This window comes from Catharus ustulatus, chromosome 10, assembly GCF_009819885.2.
Source record: "Catharus ustulatus isolate bCatUst1 chromosome 10, bCatUst1.pri.v2, whole genome shotgun sequence".
Classification (NCBI taxonomy): domain Eukaryota; kingdom Metazoa; phylum Chordata; class Aves; order Passeriformes; family Turdidae; genus Catharus; species Catharus ustulatus.
The window spans coordinates 2,094,729-2,112,876 of NC_046230.1; the positions used below are offsets into that span (position 1 = coordinate 2,094,729).

Consider the following 18,148-nt stretch of genomic DNA (forward strand, 5'->3'; position numbering starts at 1 on the left):
GGCTCCTACTTTGCAGCCACTTCTCCCATCCCTCAGAACAAGCAGTTCTGAAGGAGTGAGGTGAACACCACCTGTTTCCCGTGTAGTTTTGCACACCTGGGTGACTGACCAGTCCAAAAGCTACAATCTCTCATAAATTCTGCTACGCTTTGGGGGGTGATGGTGTTTGTGTGTGGGGTTTCTGCTATCTTGTAAGGTTTAAGCCCACACAAGCTGAGGCACGGGCAGACTCCCTCCACTTTTTTTCACAGAGAACAACTCTCCAAAGGCTCAGGAGGGATCGCTGGGTCTTCTGTCTGTCGTGAAACAAGTTAGATGCTGGCCAAAAGTCTGCAAGCTCATTCGGGGAAGCACGCAGGCATTGCCTTGATACACAGGTGCTCACATCTGCCTCAGTTCTGTGGGAAGCAGCGCAAAACGCGGCTGGCAGTGCTGCAGAGCACCAGTTTCAGGAACTGGTAGGCTGTTGTATGAAGCAAACTCCAAAGCTGAGAATCTGTCGTAGAAAATTCCCTCTCTTCCCACATCTGCTTTTAAAGGGGCACTTTCAGCCTCCCCAGGACCTTGCTGGGACTCTCTGGCTCTCAGTTGAGCTGCTTTCTCCTCGCCGGTCTAAGCGTGCAATGATTTAAGTCCTTCTGCACGGCCCTTTCCCCACCGCGCTGCGGGAACTCCGGATCCTCAGATTAAGCACCGGGACCCGCGGCAGACAAAGAAGGGTTCGCTGCGCCTTGTCCCCGCAGGCGGTGGTGTCCCCGCAGGCGGTGGTGTCCCCGCGTCCTTGCCGATGGACGGCGTGCGGCCCCGAGCACTGCGCGCTGTGCCCGGCGCGGCCGAGGCTGCGCTCGGGGATGCTCCGGGGCCGTGTATGCCCTGCCCGGCCCGGCCGGGGCTGCGCTCGGGGATGCTCCGGCGGCTCCGGGCGCTGCGCAGCGCCCGCGGCGGGGGCGCGGGGCGGGGCGGGGGCTGCGCCCCGCGCGGGATTGGCGCGGCCCCCGCGTGATGCCACGTCCGGCGGGGAAAGCCCTGCCCGCCCGGAGCCGCCCCGCCACCGCTCGGCGCGCAGGTGGAGCGGTGCCGGCACGGCACAGCCCGGCACAGCACAGCCCAGCCCAGCCCAGCCCAGCCCAGCCCAGCCCGGGCCGGCCCCGCCGCGGGAGCAGCCCCGCAGCCCGCCCCGCGCCCCGCCCCGCCGCGCTCCGCCCGGCCCGGCGGCGCCGCAGCCGGCAGCATCGCGGCGGGACTGCCCGGGGATGCGGCCGCGCTAAGAACAAAAGCCCTCAGCGCGCTCACGCTCCGGGGCTTTGAAGCGGCGCGGTCGAACTTGGATCTCTGCCCCCCTCGGCCGAGCCGCGGCGGCGTCCGGGGCTGAACTCGGCGGAGCCTTTCCCGCACGCCGCGGTAACCGGGGCTCGCCCGCCCGCCGCCCTCGCCCGCCCGTCCCGCCGGGGCTGCCCGCGGAGGGGGCCGCACCCCGCGCCCCCCCGGCCGCCCCCGCGCACAGGGACCTTGGCTTTGCCCTTCGCACGGCAGGTGGCGGGGCCAGCGGACAAGGATGCGTGTCTTCCCGTGGGGATTTTGGCTGCTGTGTGTCGCCTCCGCCCCGGCTCGCGGTGACAGCGGCAGCAAGGCGAGGAGCTGCTCCGAGGTCCGGCAGCTGTATGGAGCCAAGGGCTTCAGCCTCAGCGGCGTGCCCCAGGCCGAGATCTCCGGTGAGTCCCGCGGGGGCCGAGGGCGCCGTGCCCCGCTCGGGGCAGCCCTGGAGCCGCTGCCAGCCGGGGGATGCCCGGGCACGGCTCGGGAGCCGCGGGCGGGGGAGCGCTCGCCGCCCCACGCTGGAGTTTGTCTCGGGTCGTGGGCGGCGAGAAGTCGGAGCTGAGAGGTTTCCCCCGGAGTCGGGCTCCCCTCGCCCCTCTGAGCGCCGCTGGCAGCGCTGCCCGGGCTGTCCCCGGCAGCGGCGATGCGAACGGAACTGTGAGAGGGGGGTGGTCGCACCAAGTGCTCAGTGATGGTTCTTTCTTTTTTCTCATTGTCTCGTTGCTTCTGTTCTGAGAACAACTGAAAGGGGTTTCGGGGTTTTGGTTCAGAAATCAGAATGATCTGAGTGTAAGGGGTTTGGTGCCGAGCTGGAAAATGCTCTCATAATGTTGTGAGAGAGGAATTGATTTATTTAAATCTTCTTCTGGATGGGAAGCAAGCGTGTAAATGGTGTTTGCCACTTACTAAAAATGAAGCAGGAGTAAAATGACCGTGTCAAACGTGAAGTGCAGAGGAAACCTGTGCAACCTACGTTAGAGTGTGTCCTCTCGCCTTCATTCTGGCTTTGGATAAATCTTGGTCGATTTCTTCCTCTTTGGAAACAACTGAAATAACAAAGAATATTCAGGGTCTGGTTTGTCTTGTGTTTGGCTTTTTTCCTCTGAAGGCTTGGGGAAAATACGCTGATGCATTGTAGGTTTTTTTAAAATTCTCATCAAAGTTTTGATACACCAACTTGTGACCCGTATCCAAGAGCCTTCTCCTCACTTGCGGGAGCTTCCTCCTTCAGACAAAGCATAAAACATGCAGGCGTACGTGCCAGAGCCAATCTACAGGGACACCCCAGTAAAACTGCAGTTTGTAATGCACATCTAAGCTACACAATGCCTTATGTTGAATATTTCATCAGATAATTTTTCAGAGAAACCAATTTGTTGTCTGACCTATGAATAGAGAAGGCTGAACCATACACATGCCTCATAAATGTGAATATATTAATACCTTCTTTGTCGAGTTACAACTGAGAGTAAATTTCCAAAGTAAAACGAGCAGTGCTCAAAGTTAAACAGTGGGGAGTTTCAGAATCATTTGAACATCACTATTAATAGAATAGTACTTCAGTTGAGCAAGAAAGTGGCTTTTTATAAATTTGCATCTAATTATTGCAGATGTGAATACATTAGCTGTGGTGTTTCGAGTGGGAAGTTCTTGGAAGGCTGAATGTTTACAAACACTGGTGGAGGTGGCTGCAGCATTGTGCACAGGGGTAGTACCACAGGGCAGTCACAGCTGCGGTTACAAGTGTCACATATCGCAGGTTAGCAGACAGTAAAACATCTTGTACCTGCAAATTGTTGAGGCTCCAGAAGTGTCAGGACACAGATTTCCAGGATCCAGGAGTTTTCTTTCCTGCTGTGTGTTGGTGTGAGCATACATGCTGGCAGTCTCATGGCACAGTAAATTAAAAAATTTAAATTGTGGTATCAAACCAGCTGTTACTGATGACAGGGGAACTCTGTAGATAAATGCCATGAAAACTTGAGGAATACCACATGGAAAGTAGTATGAAGAAGTGCTTGGAGAAAGAAGGTCCCAGACATAAACCTGCTGCTGCTACCATTAGCCTGCTGTTTAAAACAGCGACCAGACTTGGTGATTTTCATTGGTAATTACCTCCTAACTGATGCATCTTCAGGAATGCATTTTTGTGTTGCTGTATTACTTGCCAGTGCAGTTAAACCATCAGTGAGTATAGATACAACCTTAGAAATGGCCTGATAAAGCACAGTGCTGTGTATCCTTGATGCTTTTTAGTAGCTGTGCAGGTTAGTGCAAAGGTTAGTGCCAATTTCGCTGTGTCCAAGAAGAAAAGTCTCAAGACCCTCCTTCCAGTGTCCCCACACGTACCAAGTACAGGACCATGCAGTTCATAATTCCACATTTGCCCCTTGCTTCAGGCTGGTTTCGGTGGCAGCAGTTCAGCTTGCTGACCATGGGGGTTGTCACCTGCATGGAGCCTTGTCAGGTTACACCACTGCCACCTGTGAATGCATCCAGGGCACACAGCTGAGGAGGGGCAGGTGTCTGCTGCCACGTTCCTAGTGAAAGGAGAATGGTCTTAGGTTGTGCCAGGCAGTTGAGATTAGATAGCTGAAAAAAATGTTCACGACAAGAGTAGCCATGCATTAGCATGAGGTGGTGGAGTCACTTGGAGTTGTGGGTAAGGGGTTGTCATGGTGTGCTGAGTTGATGACTGGATGAAATTATATTGAAGAGTTCTTCCAACTCTGGTGATTCTGTGATGGTGCAACTTTTGGCTAAGTTAAGAGGTGTTGATGAAGTGGGTTCAATGTTGTCTCCAGTTGGACCTGTGCTGAGATTTCCTGAGGGTGGCCTTCTCCATGTTTTAAGAGCTACCCCATGAACCACATTTTTATTTTATTTCTGAGCTGTTTGGAGACAAAAGCCCTTCCCTTTGTCCCTCTCCAGGGAGACTTTGCTCCTTCTCTCCATTTCTTGCCCTGAAGCAAAGTGCAACATTAATTTCTTAGCCCTGTGGCCTTGTCCCCAAAGTGGGGCTGCTGTGCTCCTGTCTGCCTTGACCTGGCTCCGGGCACTGCTTGGTGTGTGTTGGTGCCACAGCAGCCCGGCCCCAGGAGCCAAACCACACAGTGCCTGCACCCCCAGAGCTGCCCTGCAGAAGGAGTTCAGCGAGCTCCCAGCGTGCAGGCTCTGACTCAGATTGGCTGTGTTTGTGTTGGGTTTAGAGCACTTACTGCATGCTTTACACCTTCTAATCTGAATTCTTAGTTATGATTGAAGAGGATCATGAATAATCTAGTGTCTCCACAGCTCACCAGAAGGTAGTCCCTGCTTGTGGCTGTACAGATCAGTTGGAGCAGCAGTCACAGTTATTAGCTGGCTAATAGATAAGCATCTGATGCAGGGATAGACTCTTGGCTTACCAGATTTCTCATGAACCACCTAGACAGGGTTTCCTGGTTTTCTGCTAATGTTGTACAATGCCTTTAACATGTCTAAGCATTTCAGATGTGTCAGGTGCTGTTATTAAGTGTGTTTAGGGAATACACAAGGTGTTATATCTCAGTACTTTGAAGTCAATGGCAAAATTCCCAAGCATGAAAGAAGTGTCTGCTCGTGTTAGCAATCCTGACAGATAGCCATGCACCCAGAGTCTCAGGTAAAGATCTGCCTACAAGAAAGTTTATAATGCTGGGGGGAAAGCCCCCTACTCCTTGAGTTTGGGCAAGTTACACCACTTGTTCCTAAGAGATGTACTACTAACTTGATCACAGCTTTCCTGCGTGTTGGAGAGAGTTCCCACTCCCCTTTTTCGTTTCACCTTTCTCTGATTGCTACAAAGTACGGGAAACCAGTTTGAGAACTTCCAGTTTTTCTGTTCCCTCTTGAGTCTTCTGGAGGCAACAACTGTTTCTGCTGTCTCAGCTTCTTGCTGCCCAGACTCCATCACCCCACTGCAGGTCTCCTGCTCTGGGGACTGATGGGGAGACATACCCTGCTCCAGGGGTGCTTCTTAGTGCATGCGTTGGGGACTGGTTGTCTTAGGCTCACCGTGTGACTTGGGATAGAAGAGAGTGAGCCTATACCACAAAATATGGCCCTGTGAGGGGGATATCCAGCTTTCTCTGGCTTATGGGAGTGTCTTGGGGTTACTGATGTTGGATGGGTGACTGCTCCCCAGTGTCTCAGGCACAGGTAGTTCCCTCATGGACTGGAGAAGATCTGAGGGTTGTGATTTGATGTGAATGTGCTTGGCCCTTGTTTTCTGTTTGGTTTGGACTTCTGCTTTGGTTTGTTTACTCCTGAGACTAATCCTTCCTAGACGTGGCTTGCTATTAGGTTGATCTTGTTAACGTGACAGTGGGTGCAGGGCAGCTAAAGAAGAGGATGGTACAGAAAGAAGCCAGCTGGACTTTGCCAGGCTGCCATCCAGTCACACATCTCACACAGATCCTTCCCTGGCTCCTCAGCTGAAAGGAATCAGAACAATTTTTAAAATCTTTTGGTCCTTTTAGGCTGTATAATTGGGTTTTATGATGAAAACATTGTCAAGTGTATGTGTTGGAGCCCTTTAGAGAAATGTTATCTAAGTAGAGAACAGGTCTGGCAACCAGCTGGGACTTGATCCGGCTCTTGGAAGGGGGTAATGGGACCCCATCTTGGAGGGCATTTCAGCTGCTGGCACTTCCAAAGTGGGACAAGCCTACATCTGTGGTTTGAAACATAAAATCTGGGGCTCCTCCATTCCCAAGGAAAGATCTGTCACCCATGACTAAAAGGGGCACTCTGTTGATCAGCACTTTCTGAGGTGGTGATTCCATTTGAGTTGTATTTCCTCAGGGCAGGAGGGATTTCTCAAGATCAGCTCCACGGAGGATTCCCAGAAGCAGCAGCATCCCCTTAATGAACTGAATTCGTTCGGGGCAGATCAGAAGGGCCTTTGTGGCGTGCTGGGCTCGGAGCGCTGTTTGTGTCGAGGCAGAGCAGGGAGCTGTGCCGTTCGCTCCGTGGGGCAGGTGTTGGTGTGTGGGGAGGCAGGGCCGGGCCGGGCCGGGCGGGCGCTCGGAGCGCTCCGGGCCGCTCTCCGCGCACAGGGCGCTCCGGGCCGGTCCGTGCACAGGGCGCTCCGGGCCGCTCTCCGTGCACAGGGCGCTCCGGGCCGCTCTCCGTGCACAGGGCGCTCCGGGCCGCTCTCCGTGCACAGGGCGCTCCGGGCCGCTCTCCGTGCACAGGGCGCTCCGGGCCGCTCTCCGTGCACAGGGCGCTCCGGGCCGCTCTCCGTGCACAGGGCGCTCCGGGCCGCTCTCCGTGCACAGGGCGCTCCGGGCCGGTCCGTGCACAGGGCGCTGCCCTCTAGCGGCGCTCCCGGCCGGGCACCCTCCGGCAGCCCCGTGCTGCCGGCGATATTTTAAGAGATTCTGCTTTTCTGTCGCTGGGAGATAGATGACTAAGCTTTCCACCACGTAATTATCCTTATCAGCTGTGTCTGAAAAAAACCCCCTATTTCAACAGCTTCTTTTGTTGGTGAAGCAAAAGCCTGCTATTTCTTTTTCCCGAAAATTTGCATGGATGTATAGCTGGAGACACCCACCAGCACCACTGTGTGAAACTGCAGAACTCACCTCATCCCCCCCTTTTCCTGTTCCTGCCCTGCAAGTGCCCCGTTTTATTTAAGAACACGTGTCAGTCAATGTCTGGGTTCTCTGGATGGGCTTGATAGGAGATGTGTGGTTTTTGGCAGTGATTGTAAAACAGTTGGTTTAATGTTCTATAGCTTTCAGTACAATTGTCTCATGTGGAGGGGACCAGATAGATATATTCCTCTGGGTGACTTCAGTAATTAAGTGTGCTTTGAGTTAGCCAAAGGCAGGAGCTGGTAACTTCGTTATCAAAAATGTGTATTTAAAGCCAGAGGTTTTTGCCTGTAGGTTACAACAGCAATAACTGAAAACAGAGAAACAGAGGCCCTGGAGCACCTGCCCATGAGCAGCAGCTGAGCACAGGCTCTGTGCCTGACCCACCAGTGTCCACTGGGCTGGGGAGGGGGCTTGAGGATCATCTATTTTTATTGCAGCATCAAATTGCATTAGGCACAGTATGGCAGGGGAAGGCAGGATGAAAGGATGGCTCCAGCCTCAGAGAGCTGCTGGTCTGAGCAGGATCCTGACCCTGCTGTCTGCAGTAGTCTCAGCACTGTGTGGCTGGGGCAGGGCTGCAGTTCTGGTCTTGTGGCAGTAGCTCATGTGTTCCTCCTGCTTGTCTTGTGGGGCTGTGGGTATGAGGAGCAGGGTAGCTGGGGGAGTGACTGGCAGGTGTCACTGGCACAAGGAGAAATTTTGTATTTGCTTCCAGCATTCAACTGAGAATTTCAGGGGAAGACCAGGGAAGTAGACATCTCAATTCTGTGGAACTCCACAGGCTTCCTTGGGGAAAACAGCTTTAATTTCTGTTTGCTGCTCAGGTCCCTGCTGAATGCTACATGTTTCTGTATATTGGGTTTCTTTCTTTGCCCCATGGGATGCTTCTGTGTACATGCAGCAGGCAGGCAGGTAGCCCCAGGGAGGGGATACTGTCAAAACAGCAGGCTGTTCTGGCACACAGCTGGCTCAGCTGGCTCTGCCTAACTTCTGTGACAGGACAGGTGCTGCCTCCAGACAGGAGTGCTGCTTTCCCCCAAGGTGGTGAGTGCTCATATTGCTCCTGCTCAGGGAAGCAGTAGCAAAAGCCCCTGCAGAGAGCTGCTGTCAGCGAGGTGTCCTATCCTGTCCTGGGTGTCACTGATGGAAGCACATCCAGATCCACAATGGCAGGGCTGGACTCTGCCTGCTCTGGGCACAGGGCATGCAATGTCCTGTACATGTCCCTGCAATGTTCTGCCCTGCAGAGGGCATGGAGCAAACCTAGAGTCACCCTCTTGGTTTTCTTCCGCAGGAGCTTCTGCTCAGGTGAGTGTGAATCCAGAGAAAGGGGCTGGACGTGCTGCCTCTGGTTGGGTGGCAGGAAAGTCTCCATCAAGTGCTCTCCTCAGCTTTCATCTGCCCCTTCTGAACTTGCTGCACAGACTGAGTCTTTCTGAAAATCCTAAGTCATTCCTTTCTACCTCTGTAAGCTAGGCTGGTATTGGGTCTTTTTCCCAATTTTCCTTCAAGTACTGACTCCCAGGCACAGGTGTGAGAAGGAAGGAGAGGTTGAGTTGAGCGGACAGCTTGTAGGGATGGTGGCCTGGAGCAAGTCCCTAACAATCTCTTCATCTTTAACTTTACTTGGGAAAAAGTCACATTTGTTTTGCTGCCTGTGTTTTAGTGATGGCTGTAAGGGTAACTCTGCCCCATCCTGATGGGGAGAGAGCCAGGGAAGGCAGATCCTAAAGCTTGCAGGAACCCTCACAGCAGTTGCTTGAAGGTTATTCCATTGTGTTTTGTAGTTTGTTTGCCCAACACTGCTGTAGCTGCCATTGCATTAGAATATTTCCCCTCAAAGTTACAAAAAGTAGATAAAGTTCAAAATTGAATGAGAGCAGAAAATTTCCTCCGTTCTCTGTTAGCTGTGAAGGACAGATGATGTCTGTATATCCTGACACTTTGTTGCTCAGAATATGTTCTATCCCTGACAGGTGAAACCTGTCTTTAAGTAACATTCGATTCCCAGGGAATCGGGTTACCTCCGTTGCCAGATTGTTCTGCGAAAATAATGAAGCTTTAGATTGCAGACACTTAAAATGCTTGTCTGAACGTGACAGGGCTGTGAGCTTGGTCAGTCACTTCTGCCCAGTAATGTGTTCCTGTTTTACTTGGAATTCTTCAGATACGGAGGAAAACTTTTCTTTCTTAAAGCTCAAATAAACAGAGCATGGTGACAGTTTTTCGCTATGCTGTTGCTTCGGTGTTGTAAAAAACCACACTCATCACAACTGTGTTGCCTATATAGAAATTATAAAACTAATTTGATTTTATGTGCCTTTCTGTATAGTGCAGCATGAATCAGAAATACAGAATTACCCAGCTGTTACAGACTCCCGTGCTAGCAACGTGAGTAAAACCAGTTTTTCAATTGCCATGCATTCTTCTGAAGGATAAAAAAGAGAAGAAAACAACAACAGAAGTTTTGCTGTGGTTTTGGGGAGGAACATGGTAGTACTTATGTAGACAGTCAATCTTTTATATTACTGAAATGCAAATACTCTATGACAAATAGTTTTGGCTTGCAAAAATTAGTATTTTATAGGATTGTAAAACTATCCTGTATAATTCATTTGGATGGGCAGGTTTCTAAAAGATGAGTATTTTAGAAATCCATAGTTGTAATTTTCGTTCATAAATAAAAACGTAATAAAAGCACTGCCAGAAATTACCATTAATTTTCCATTTTAAAAAATACAGATATAAAGAGACTACTTCAGTCTCTTCTGCTCACAGTTCATGTTGCTGCACTGAAGTTTGTGGTGATTTCATTGTATAATTGATCCTGAAGTGAGTGCCAAGCACAACAGACTTTTGTGTGAGGGCTGCTGTCCCAGAGTGTGTCTGTTCCTCCCCAGATAAGCCGCGTGCTGCAAACTGGGTGCTGTAATTACTGTCTGGGTCTGGCACGAGGGAGGCTAGTCCTAGTCCCCATCTGCATGCAAATTTTCACCATGGAGCTGGAAAAGCCGCTTCACTTTTCTTGTTTCAGCAGTTTCCTCTGCCATAAACGCTAAATTGGAATGAGAGTGCTTGAGTAACTCATGGGAAGTTTGGTTTATTGAACTCCAGTCCCTGGATGTGAGAGCAGTGCTCTTCTCCCCCAGTGCAGTTGCTCGCTGTGCACAGCTGCCAGGGTTTAAAACAGTTGTAGAACCAGTTTAGATTTTTACAAACATCTGTTTGGCTTTGTGACAGAATACCAAACAACCCCTGCAAAAGAACCCCCCTCTCTCTCCCCTTGCATTTGTGGGAGGTCTCCGGGAGGCTTCCATGATGAGGGAGGAGGAGGAGGCTGGTATTTTTATTCGAGAGGTTCTCAAGGCCAAAGCGTAGCTGAGGGACTCATCTGCTGTGAATTTGAGGAAGGGCTGCACAATAATGAGAATCTGTGGGTAGAAATCCCTCACTCAGGCTCCCCCAGTCTGTGCCCCATCCATCGATGGCTCTGGGTTGTAGCAGTGTCCCAGCTGTTGTGTGCTGGGGGATTGGTGTGGAGGAGACCTTGGGAAGAGCCTGGGGAGGTCAGAGAAGCGTTCCAGTTTGTCTTTTGCAAGGGAGGGCTTGGCAGTGCTGGGTTAACAACTGGGTTTAATGATCTTAGAGGTCCTTTCCAACCTAAACAATTCTATGATTCGTGTCAGGTCTGTTCTGTGCTCAAAACACAAACTTTTGCAGGTGCGTGGTGGCCGCATGCTGAGCTTGTGAGGGGTGAGTGTTACCTGGCCGTGTGCCCTGTGCCCACAAACACCTCTCATCCAGGCAAAGTCATCTTTGGGGCACAGTGTGATCCCTGTGTTTCGATGTAGCACATACCTTTGCTTGGTGTGGCTTGAATGTATCCATCAATGGAGGAATGGCTCATCCCAAAGCTGGGACTCCGTTGCTCTGCTTCCACAGTTGGTATAAAAGTGCCATTGGCATGCAGAGCTTGCCTCTGACACCCCCTGGTTTGTCCCATCTCAACAGCAGCACAGGGGACAACTTGCATTGCCATATCCATGTATCCTGCACTGCTCAGCTGTGGGATCACTAAAGCCCCAAATGTCTCTGTGCCAAGCCTTTTGTATCAGGATGGCTGAGTGGAGTGACTATGCTGCTCCTTAGGGCACTACATCCAGGGAAAACCTAAACCAAATGTTGATAGCACTTCTGCAAAAATAATTAAAATGGAATTTTTATTAGTAAATCTTCACAGGTGCCAGCAAATATAAATAAGTAAAGCCTAAGCTGTGACTTTATTCTTAAAATAAACAGAGAGCAAACACCTTTTGACAGGCGGCACATTTTACTTGTAAACCAGGAGAGAAAGCCACTGTGTTGAAATGCAGTATCACTTCTCCCACTATCCTAGATCAGCTGTCTGGGAGCTTGAGTTTTGGTTTAATTAGTAACACTGCTGCTACTGTTTGTGTTGCACTGAAGAGATCTCCTGTCACAGTCGTAAATTAAATATTTTTCACTGTTAGCAAAACACTGTGTGACAGGTTTTAGGGCTGAAATTCCTAAATGTATCTGCTGATGTGTGTGTGTCCAACAGCACAGTGTCTTGTGTTATCCTGCTGTCACTGATATATTTTGAGCACTTTACATCACTCAGGCTGACCTGGCTATCCTTTTTGCCAACTACAGAAAAAGATTTGTGAGGTGTCCCTTTCCAGGGTTCTTTGTGGGAGCAATGGTTGCTCTGGAAGCCTGGTGTGCCTCCATATGCTGAGACCCCTGGATCAGCAAATGTTCACAAGTGGTGTGCAAAAACAATGTTCCTGTGTTGTTCTGTGACCTGGAGGCTGCAGGGTTTGTGTAGTGTGGAATGCATAAAAATACTATAACTGATAGAAGAAAATTAGATATTTGCATCCTTTATTTAACTAAAGGGTGTGAAGTGCCTTACAGTCTTGTGTTTGGTGGCCTTGGGGCTGTGTCTGGAGCACAATGCCCCATTTCAGGGTACCTGTCCAGGAAAGGTGTGGCTGCAGTGGAGCTGCTCTGGCACAGTGTGCCCAAGGGGCAGCTCTGAACGCTGGGCTTGTTCAGCAAGTGAAGTCCAGAAGAAAGAGGGCTAGAGGAGATCCCACTGCTGCCTGCAACCACTCACTGTGTGGGAACAGAGGAGACAGAGCTGGGCTTGGTGTGTGGCAGCAGGACAGGAGTGGTGGACATGAGCTGGAACTGGGGAAATCCTCCTTTCATACATGGAAAGACTTTTTCAACCTGAGTGACTGAACTCAGGCACAGGGGTCCAGAGAGGTGGTGTGATTTTTTCATCTCCATCCTTGAAGACATGCAGTTTGAGTGGACCAGGCCCTGGAGCACCTGCTCTAGTTTGTTCTTCTTTGAATGAGGGGTTGGACTAGATGACTGCACAAGACCTGAAGGCTTCAATTTTTCTGTGATTCTGTGCAAATGCTGTAGTTGTGCCTCATCAGGTGTAGGTGTAGACAGAGGACTTTTGTTAATCATGGTCTTCTGAGGAGGGAGGGATGAAAGAAAATCCTTCCAGTACTGCCATGTAACATTAGCAATTTTTGAACTTATTTATTAGCTTATGAAATATGACATCTAGTGAAATCAAAGAGGAGTAACAGCATTTTCCTACATGAGTGAAATCCGTTGCTGGTACTCCGGAGATCAGTTAAATTTTCTGCTCTGGCACATGTGTCTGGCACATGTGTCATTGTCTTGGGCAAGTTGCTTTATCTGTCTGAATCTCCAATCCCCATCTGTTCATTACTGTCTTTAAATTACAATACCTTGTTTTTGTAATTTGTCTTTGAATTATAACTCTTGGAGTACTGATTCTCACTATTTCTCCGAATTTCACTATACAGTACTTAGCACAATGGGACCATAAATCTTCATCAGTCCTGTGATACATGAATAATAAACAGTATAATTTTGGGCCACATTCTGCCTCTGATCTCCTGGTACATAAAGATGGGGGGGGGTTGTTGATTAAAATGCTGTGCTGTTCAGCTAACGAAGATACATGGGCCTTACTGAACAGATTTTTACGAGCCTGTTGTTGGCTCTTTGGTTTGTTGGGGTTTTACTCTGTTTCATCATTACTCATTGATTGCAGGTATCTAAACAATTTGCTTTGCAGATCAGGGAATAATAAATTCCTTTAATCTGTGTCTCTTTCAGTTTAATTATTGTTAACTTGTTACTTAGTGTTCAGTTCAATGGATAATGAAGTCTGTTCACTATGTGGTGAAACAGAGTTGGACTACAGAGACAGAATTGGCTTCTCTGGTTCTTTTGAAGATACAAACCAAAATTGCAGAGTCACTGGGTGTTCAACTCCAGGTTGGATTGAAGGTTACCAGCAGGCTGTGGTTACCTTTGCAGGCTCCATGGAGGTTAGCATCACTTCGGTTGGTTCCATGTCTGGCACTGCATTACATTTGTTGTTTTATTTTTAGACAGTTAAGAAATTGGTAACTACAATGTAGGCAGCTATTTTAGTCTTGATTATAAGACAGTGTCTAATAAATCATATGTAGTACAATCCTAATTACTGCAGACAGACTTTACATTTGTGACTGTGGTAATGCTGTGTTGGACTACTTCCTGCAGAGTTTAGCAGTGTGTTCAGACCTTCCCATTTTGGCTACAGCTGGGGGAATAAACCCTTCATTCACTCGGGGGTGCTGTGATCTCTAGAGCCATGCTGCTGAGCATCTGGGTTCTTCAGGACATTACCCATTTCTCTTGTTTCTCCATCTTGTACTTTCCATTGTTTTCTCGCTGTGGGAGGCTCTGTAGCAGCAGGTGTTGGCCATGGCTGCAGGTTGTGCCAGCAGCACCCAGGGGGACACTGCTGGTGCTGAGGGTCTGTTCCCAGCCCCAGGGAGCACACGGGGGTCAGGGTCACCCCTGTGGCTTTGCTGTCACATCAGCAGCTCATCCAGCTCCAAAAACAGTGACTGCTGTGTCACATCTAACATAAACTGAGATATACCTGTATGGGTTTTAACACCTCTGTTATGTATCTTAAGTTTTCTTGCTGACCTGGACAGCAGAATTTGGGGGAGACTGATGCACTGGGGAGAGGAGCAGGGCATGTGGAGTCCATTCATGCACCCCCCTCTGCTCTGCAGCTATTCACACAGCAATCAGTAAAAATGCTACCCAGGCTTAACCCTTATCACCAAGGTTGGGTCTCTGGAGCAGAGCATGAACCCTGCAGACACAGTTGCCCTAGGTGGAAATGTAGCTTTCCTATCATCAGCCTTTTCAGCTAAAATGAAGTAAAGAAAATAGGGATTTTGGTGCTGAATGGCTTCTAAGGGTTTGGCAGCATGTCATGGAAAGCTTGAGTATGGCTGTATGTCAAAGATCACTGTTGAAATGTTTATTTTGGGCTTGCTACTGTATTCTGCTCAGTCATCAGGAGAAGACAGTTTTAACATTCATACTGTCTGACCATGTTCAGCACAAATTTAATGCAATGAACTTTCTTGCAAAGTTAACAAGGAGAGAAAGCTTGAGAGCCCCAGATTACTAAATTGCTGCTCTGGAGGTATTTCTCCTCTCCTGGGGAAGGAGTTGTGTTTTTTTTTGCAGTGTCCCCCACGAAAGCCCTTTAATACAAATGACATTACCCACATTTGCAGAAAGAGAAAATGGCACTTGCCAAATCTGCAAATCACAGTTGTGTTTCTGTCAGCTTTGGCAGTTACATGGCTTCTGGTAACACTAATGAAGGCAATCTGCTTTTAATTTAAAATCCTCCCTGCAGAAAAAAAGTAGCTGGCAGTTGAGGGATTCGGCAGTATCTTTGTGTGAAACTTCTCTTTCTTTATTTTCTATGGTTTGCTTTAGCCAAGGAGAAACTGTTAATTAAAAAATATTCCTAATGTAGCCAAATATGCAGGAATGTACTTATGCAACAACTACCTGTACCAGTTCTGCAGTAAATCACTCCTTTGTTTTCATTTGATGAGCAATTCTAATTAACCAAATAAAAATACTGCTTACCTTGCACTTAACTCAGCATGTTTGCTGCTTCTGAGATGATTGAGGGATCCAGGATGGCAGGTTTTGTTTGGATGACTTTTGGATTCAGCACGGCCGAGGTGGTCAGAAGGCACGAGGAGAGGATAACTCTGCCCAGGGAGCAGTTCCTGCTGGCTGGGGCAGGCAGGTTGGGAGCACCCAAGGCTGCAGGCTCTCCCAAAAGGCTTGCCCTGGCTCTGTGCCCCCTGCAGAGGACAGGGGCAAGACAGCATTGCTCAGACCACGTTTAAATGCAGTTTCTTTGAAGGCATTTTTCCTTAGTTTGAGAAGGCACTGGACCAAATCATGGATCCATGATTAATTAAGCACATAATTTGGTGCTTTGCAGAACAGTAAAAAGTCTGTGCTTGGAGAAGAATGTAGGGAAAGTGCCTGTGTGTTGAACATGTACAGTGATGGTGATGTGGTCCTGCAGCAGAAACATCTAGAAATGATCCAAGTGCCTGTGTGTTGTGGTCCCTTGCTCCAGCCCTTGGTCCTGCCCTTGGTCCTTTGCAGCAGTTCAGAGGAGTGCAGGCAGCAGCTACACCCTGGTATTTTGGTGTCTTTGCAGAGCTTAGGACATCTCTGGAGCTGTAGAATGAGAGGGCTGGGTAGGAGATACCAGAAGGCTTCCTGACAAGTGAAAAGTGATCAGACAGCCTGGCAACAACTGGGGTGCTCCAAGTGCAGTGTTTGCACAGGTCTCACTTGATGGAGCCCCCTCAGCTGCAACGGGTCTCCCACATCTGGGAGCGATGGAAATTGGTTTTTTTTCTTTTTAAAAAAAATATGAAGCTAGAAAATTTTCTCTAGCTTTAGGAAAACCAGAATTAAATCTATTGTGGAGTTGTCTTGAGCTCTTCTATAACTAGGGTAAGTATTTATATTGTCAAATGATGGAAGCATTTTACGCTTTATTGGATTGTAGTAACTTCTTCAGCACTGCATTTCATGTGTGCAGGAAGGAAGAGGTTGGCTTGTTTCACAAATATTTCACAATGATTTGAAACTTACTTTTTCCTTTTTTCATCACAAATGAAAAATGGCCAAAGCTGTTGTGCCTGTAACTTCTTACCCCTTCACACAAACACTTGTTTTGAAAGGGATGGGGAGCTGATGGAGGCATTGATACACCCTGAAGAGTTACTGCTGCCCTTTGCTGTAATAGAGGGAGTTATTATAAGGCAGTAGCTGGAGCCATATTTTTCTATCCAGAGTCTGGGTGCTCAGCAGGAGTCGTGACTGCCCCATCAGGGCTGGAGTAGCAGCAGCTGGTACAGGGGGCTGGAGCTCCAGCAAGTCTTCAAAGAGCTGAGAAGTTGGGCACAGCCTCTCAGGGGTCCACCAGAATGTGCTTTGCTCGACAGAACTGGCTCTCTGCTCCCATCTGCTTCAAGGCTGTACTGCAGGGACAAAAATCTGGCCTCATTGCTTCCTCCCAGGGGATTTATCTTGGAACTTTGAAACCTAACCTCCTGCTCCATCCCTAAATTTAAATGCAGAGTTTCTGACTGAAGATAGAACCATATGTCAGGGAAGCACTGGGGCACAGCCGTCCCCTGTATATTTATAATCTGCTGTTGCTTTGGGAGTTTGCTGTAGAAACAGGAGCCAGAAGAGGGCCCAGCTTGGCAGGAGGGGTTGTATGGGATGTGCACTTGGGCTGCCAGAGTGCTGCCCTGTTAGGGGCAATGAGCCCTCCTGTGCTTGGCAAAGGAGTACTGGGAGGGGTGGAAGGATGCTTGGTGTCTAACCCAGAGGTCACCTGAGGTAATCCAAAAGCACTGTGGGAGTGCCATGGCCATGTTTCCAGAAACAGCCATGGTCTTGGAGCCTTGCTACACAAAGGAAGTCACTTAGACAGAATGCTTAGCACCCCAGCACATCTTTCTGGAGACTGCAGGCCAGCTGCATCTTCCCTGCTGACCTTGGGGAGGAAGCAAGTGATCTAACAGATGGAGAAAATATATTCTTGTGATTAGTGGGTGATGGGCTCCTCCTAAGCAGAGAAGGTCTGTTCTTTTAATTAATTAGCTGGTTAATATGTTTGTGCAATGGCATGCCTAACTAATGCGCAGTTTCTATGAATACACATACAAATGGTAGTAATGGGTGCAGATGGCTGTAATTACCCAGGTTGGTTTCTGCAGTAATCACACATGCATGCAACACATCAAGCTGGCATAAAATTTGACATGTATTGGGTCATTTGTTTCCCTCCCCCAGTGCATGTGGAGGTGCTCGCGTGGCCCTCGTCCATACACCAGCATTCCCTGCTGAACTGACCCACCGAGCTGAGGCAAGATTCAGATTTTGGTATCTGCAACAGAAACTTGAGCAAGGTGATGGCAACTCTAAGTTGGTTTCCTCTGCAGTGTCTCCCACCCTGTGCTTTGGGCTGTGTATTGTGCCTGCTGATGGTACAGAAGTAGGGCTTCAAAGCTTCCGAGCTCTTCAGCTACCATCTGTGGTGTCTGCTTGGCCTCCACAGGGCAGCTGGCTCTTGCTCTGACAGCCAGGCCTAGGAGTGGTGTGTGAGGGGCTTGGGTGCCCTGCAGGAAGGTAAGAAATGTCTGACTAGGTCACCCCATGGGCTGACTCAACCCTGGAGGCTGTGTCTGACAGTGCTAGCAGAGGACACACTGAGGAACACACACTGAGTGTGGCTGTGCCACCTTTCTGGGGTCTGTCACTTCATACTCCGAAACAGCCACAGCTTCTCCAGAGGGGATATCAGGGGTACATCTCTGCCCAGTCCTTCACAGACCTTTTGTCCATGACTATTATCTAGTATCTCTTTAAACCTGCTGGACAAGGTCTGGCCCACAAAATCCCATGGCAGCAAGCTAAGTTCCTCTCCCATTGTATAAAATAGCACTTTTCTCTCTTTTAAATTAGCAAAGCTCTTGAACTTGCATGGTAGTTCTTCACTTGGATGAATCAGTAAAAGAGCATTTATTAATAAGCTTAATACTAGGGAGGAGTTGCGTTCAAAAGACAATTCAAGTCAAGATTTGGGGAAGTGATTGCATCTTCTTTTCTGTAAGGGCTGCCTGCAGAAAGGGGACAATATCAGATAACTGTAGTGGTGCAGTTTGAGAAGGGAAATTGAGCTGCTTGGAGTGACTTGAGCACCGGAAAGATGCTGGCTGGCAACAGCAGTG

General features: G+C 49.2%; 1 protein-coding gene across 1 annotated transcript in view; it reads left to right on the forward strand.

Annotated features, from left to right (window-relative positions):
- Positions 1–1,463: 1,463 nt before the first annotated feature.
- The window catches only part of GPC1 (glypican 1), a 193,081-nt gene continuing 176,396 nt past the window's right edge, over positions 1,464–18,148 (forward strand). Inside the window, exon 1 of the mRNA XM_033068819.2 lies at positions 1,464–1,712. Within this exon, the coding sequence (XP_032924710.1) occupies positions 1,556–1,712 (157 nt within the window). The 5' untranslated portion in view covers positions 1,464–1,555. The remainder of the gene's footprint in view (positions 1,713–18,148) is intronic.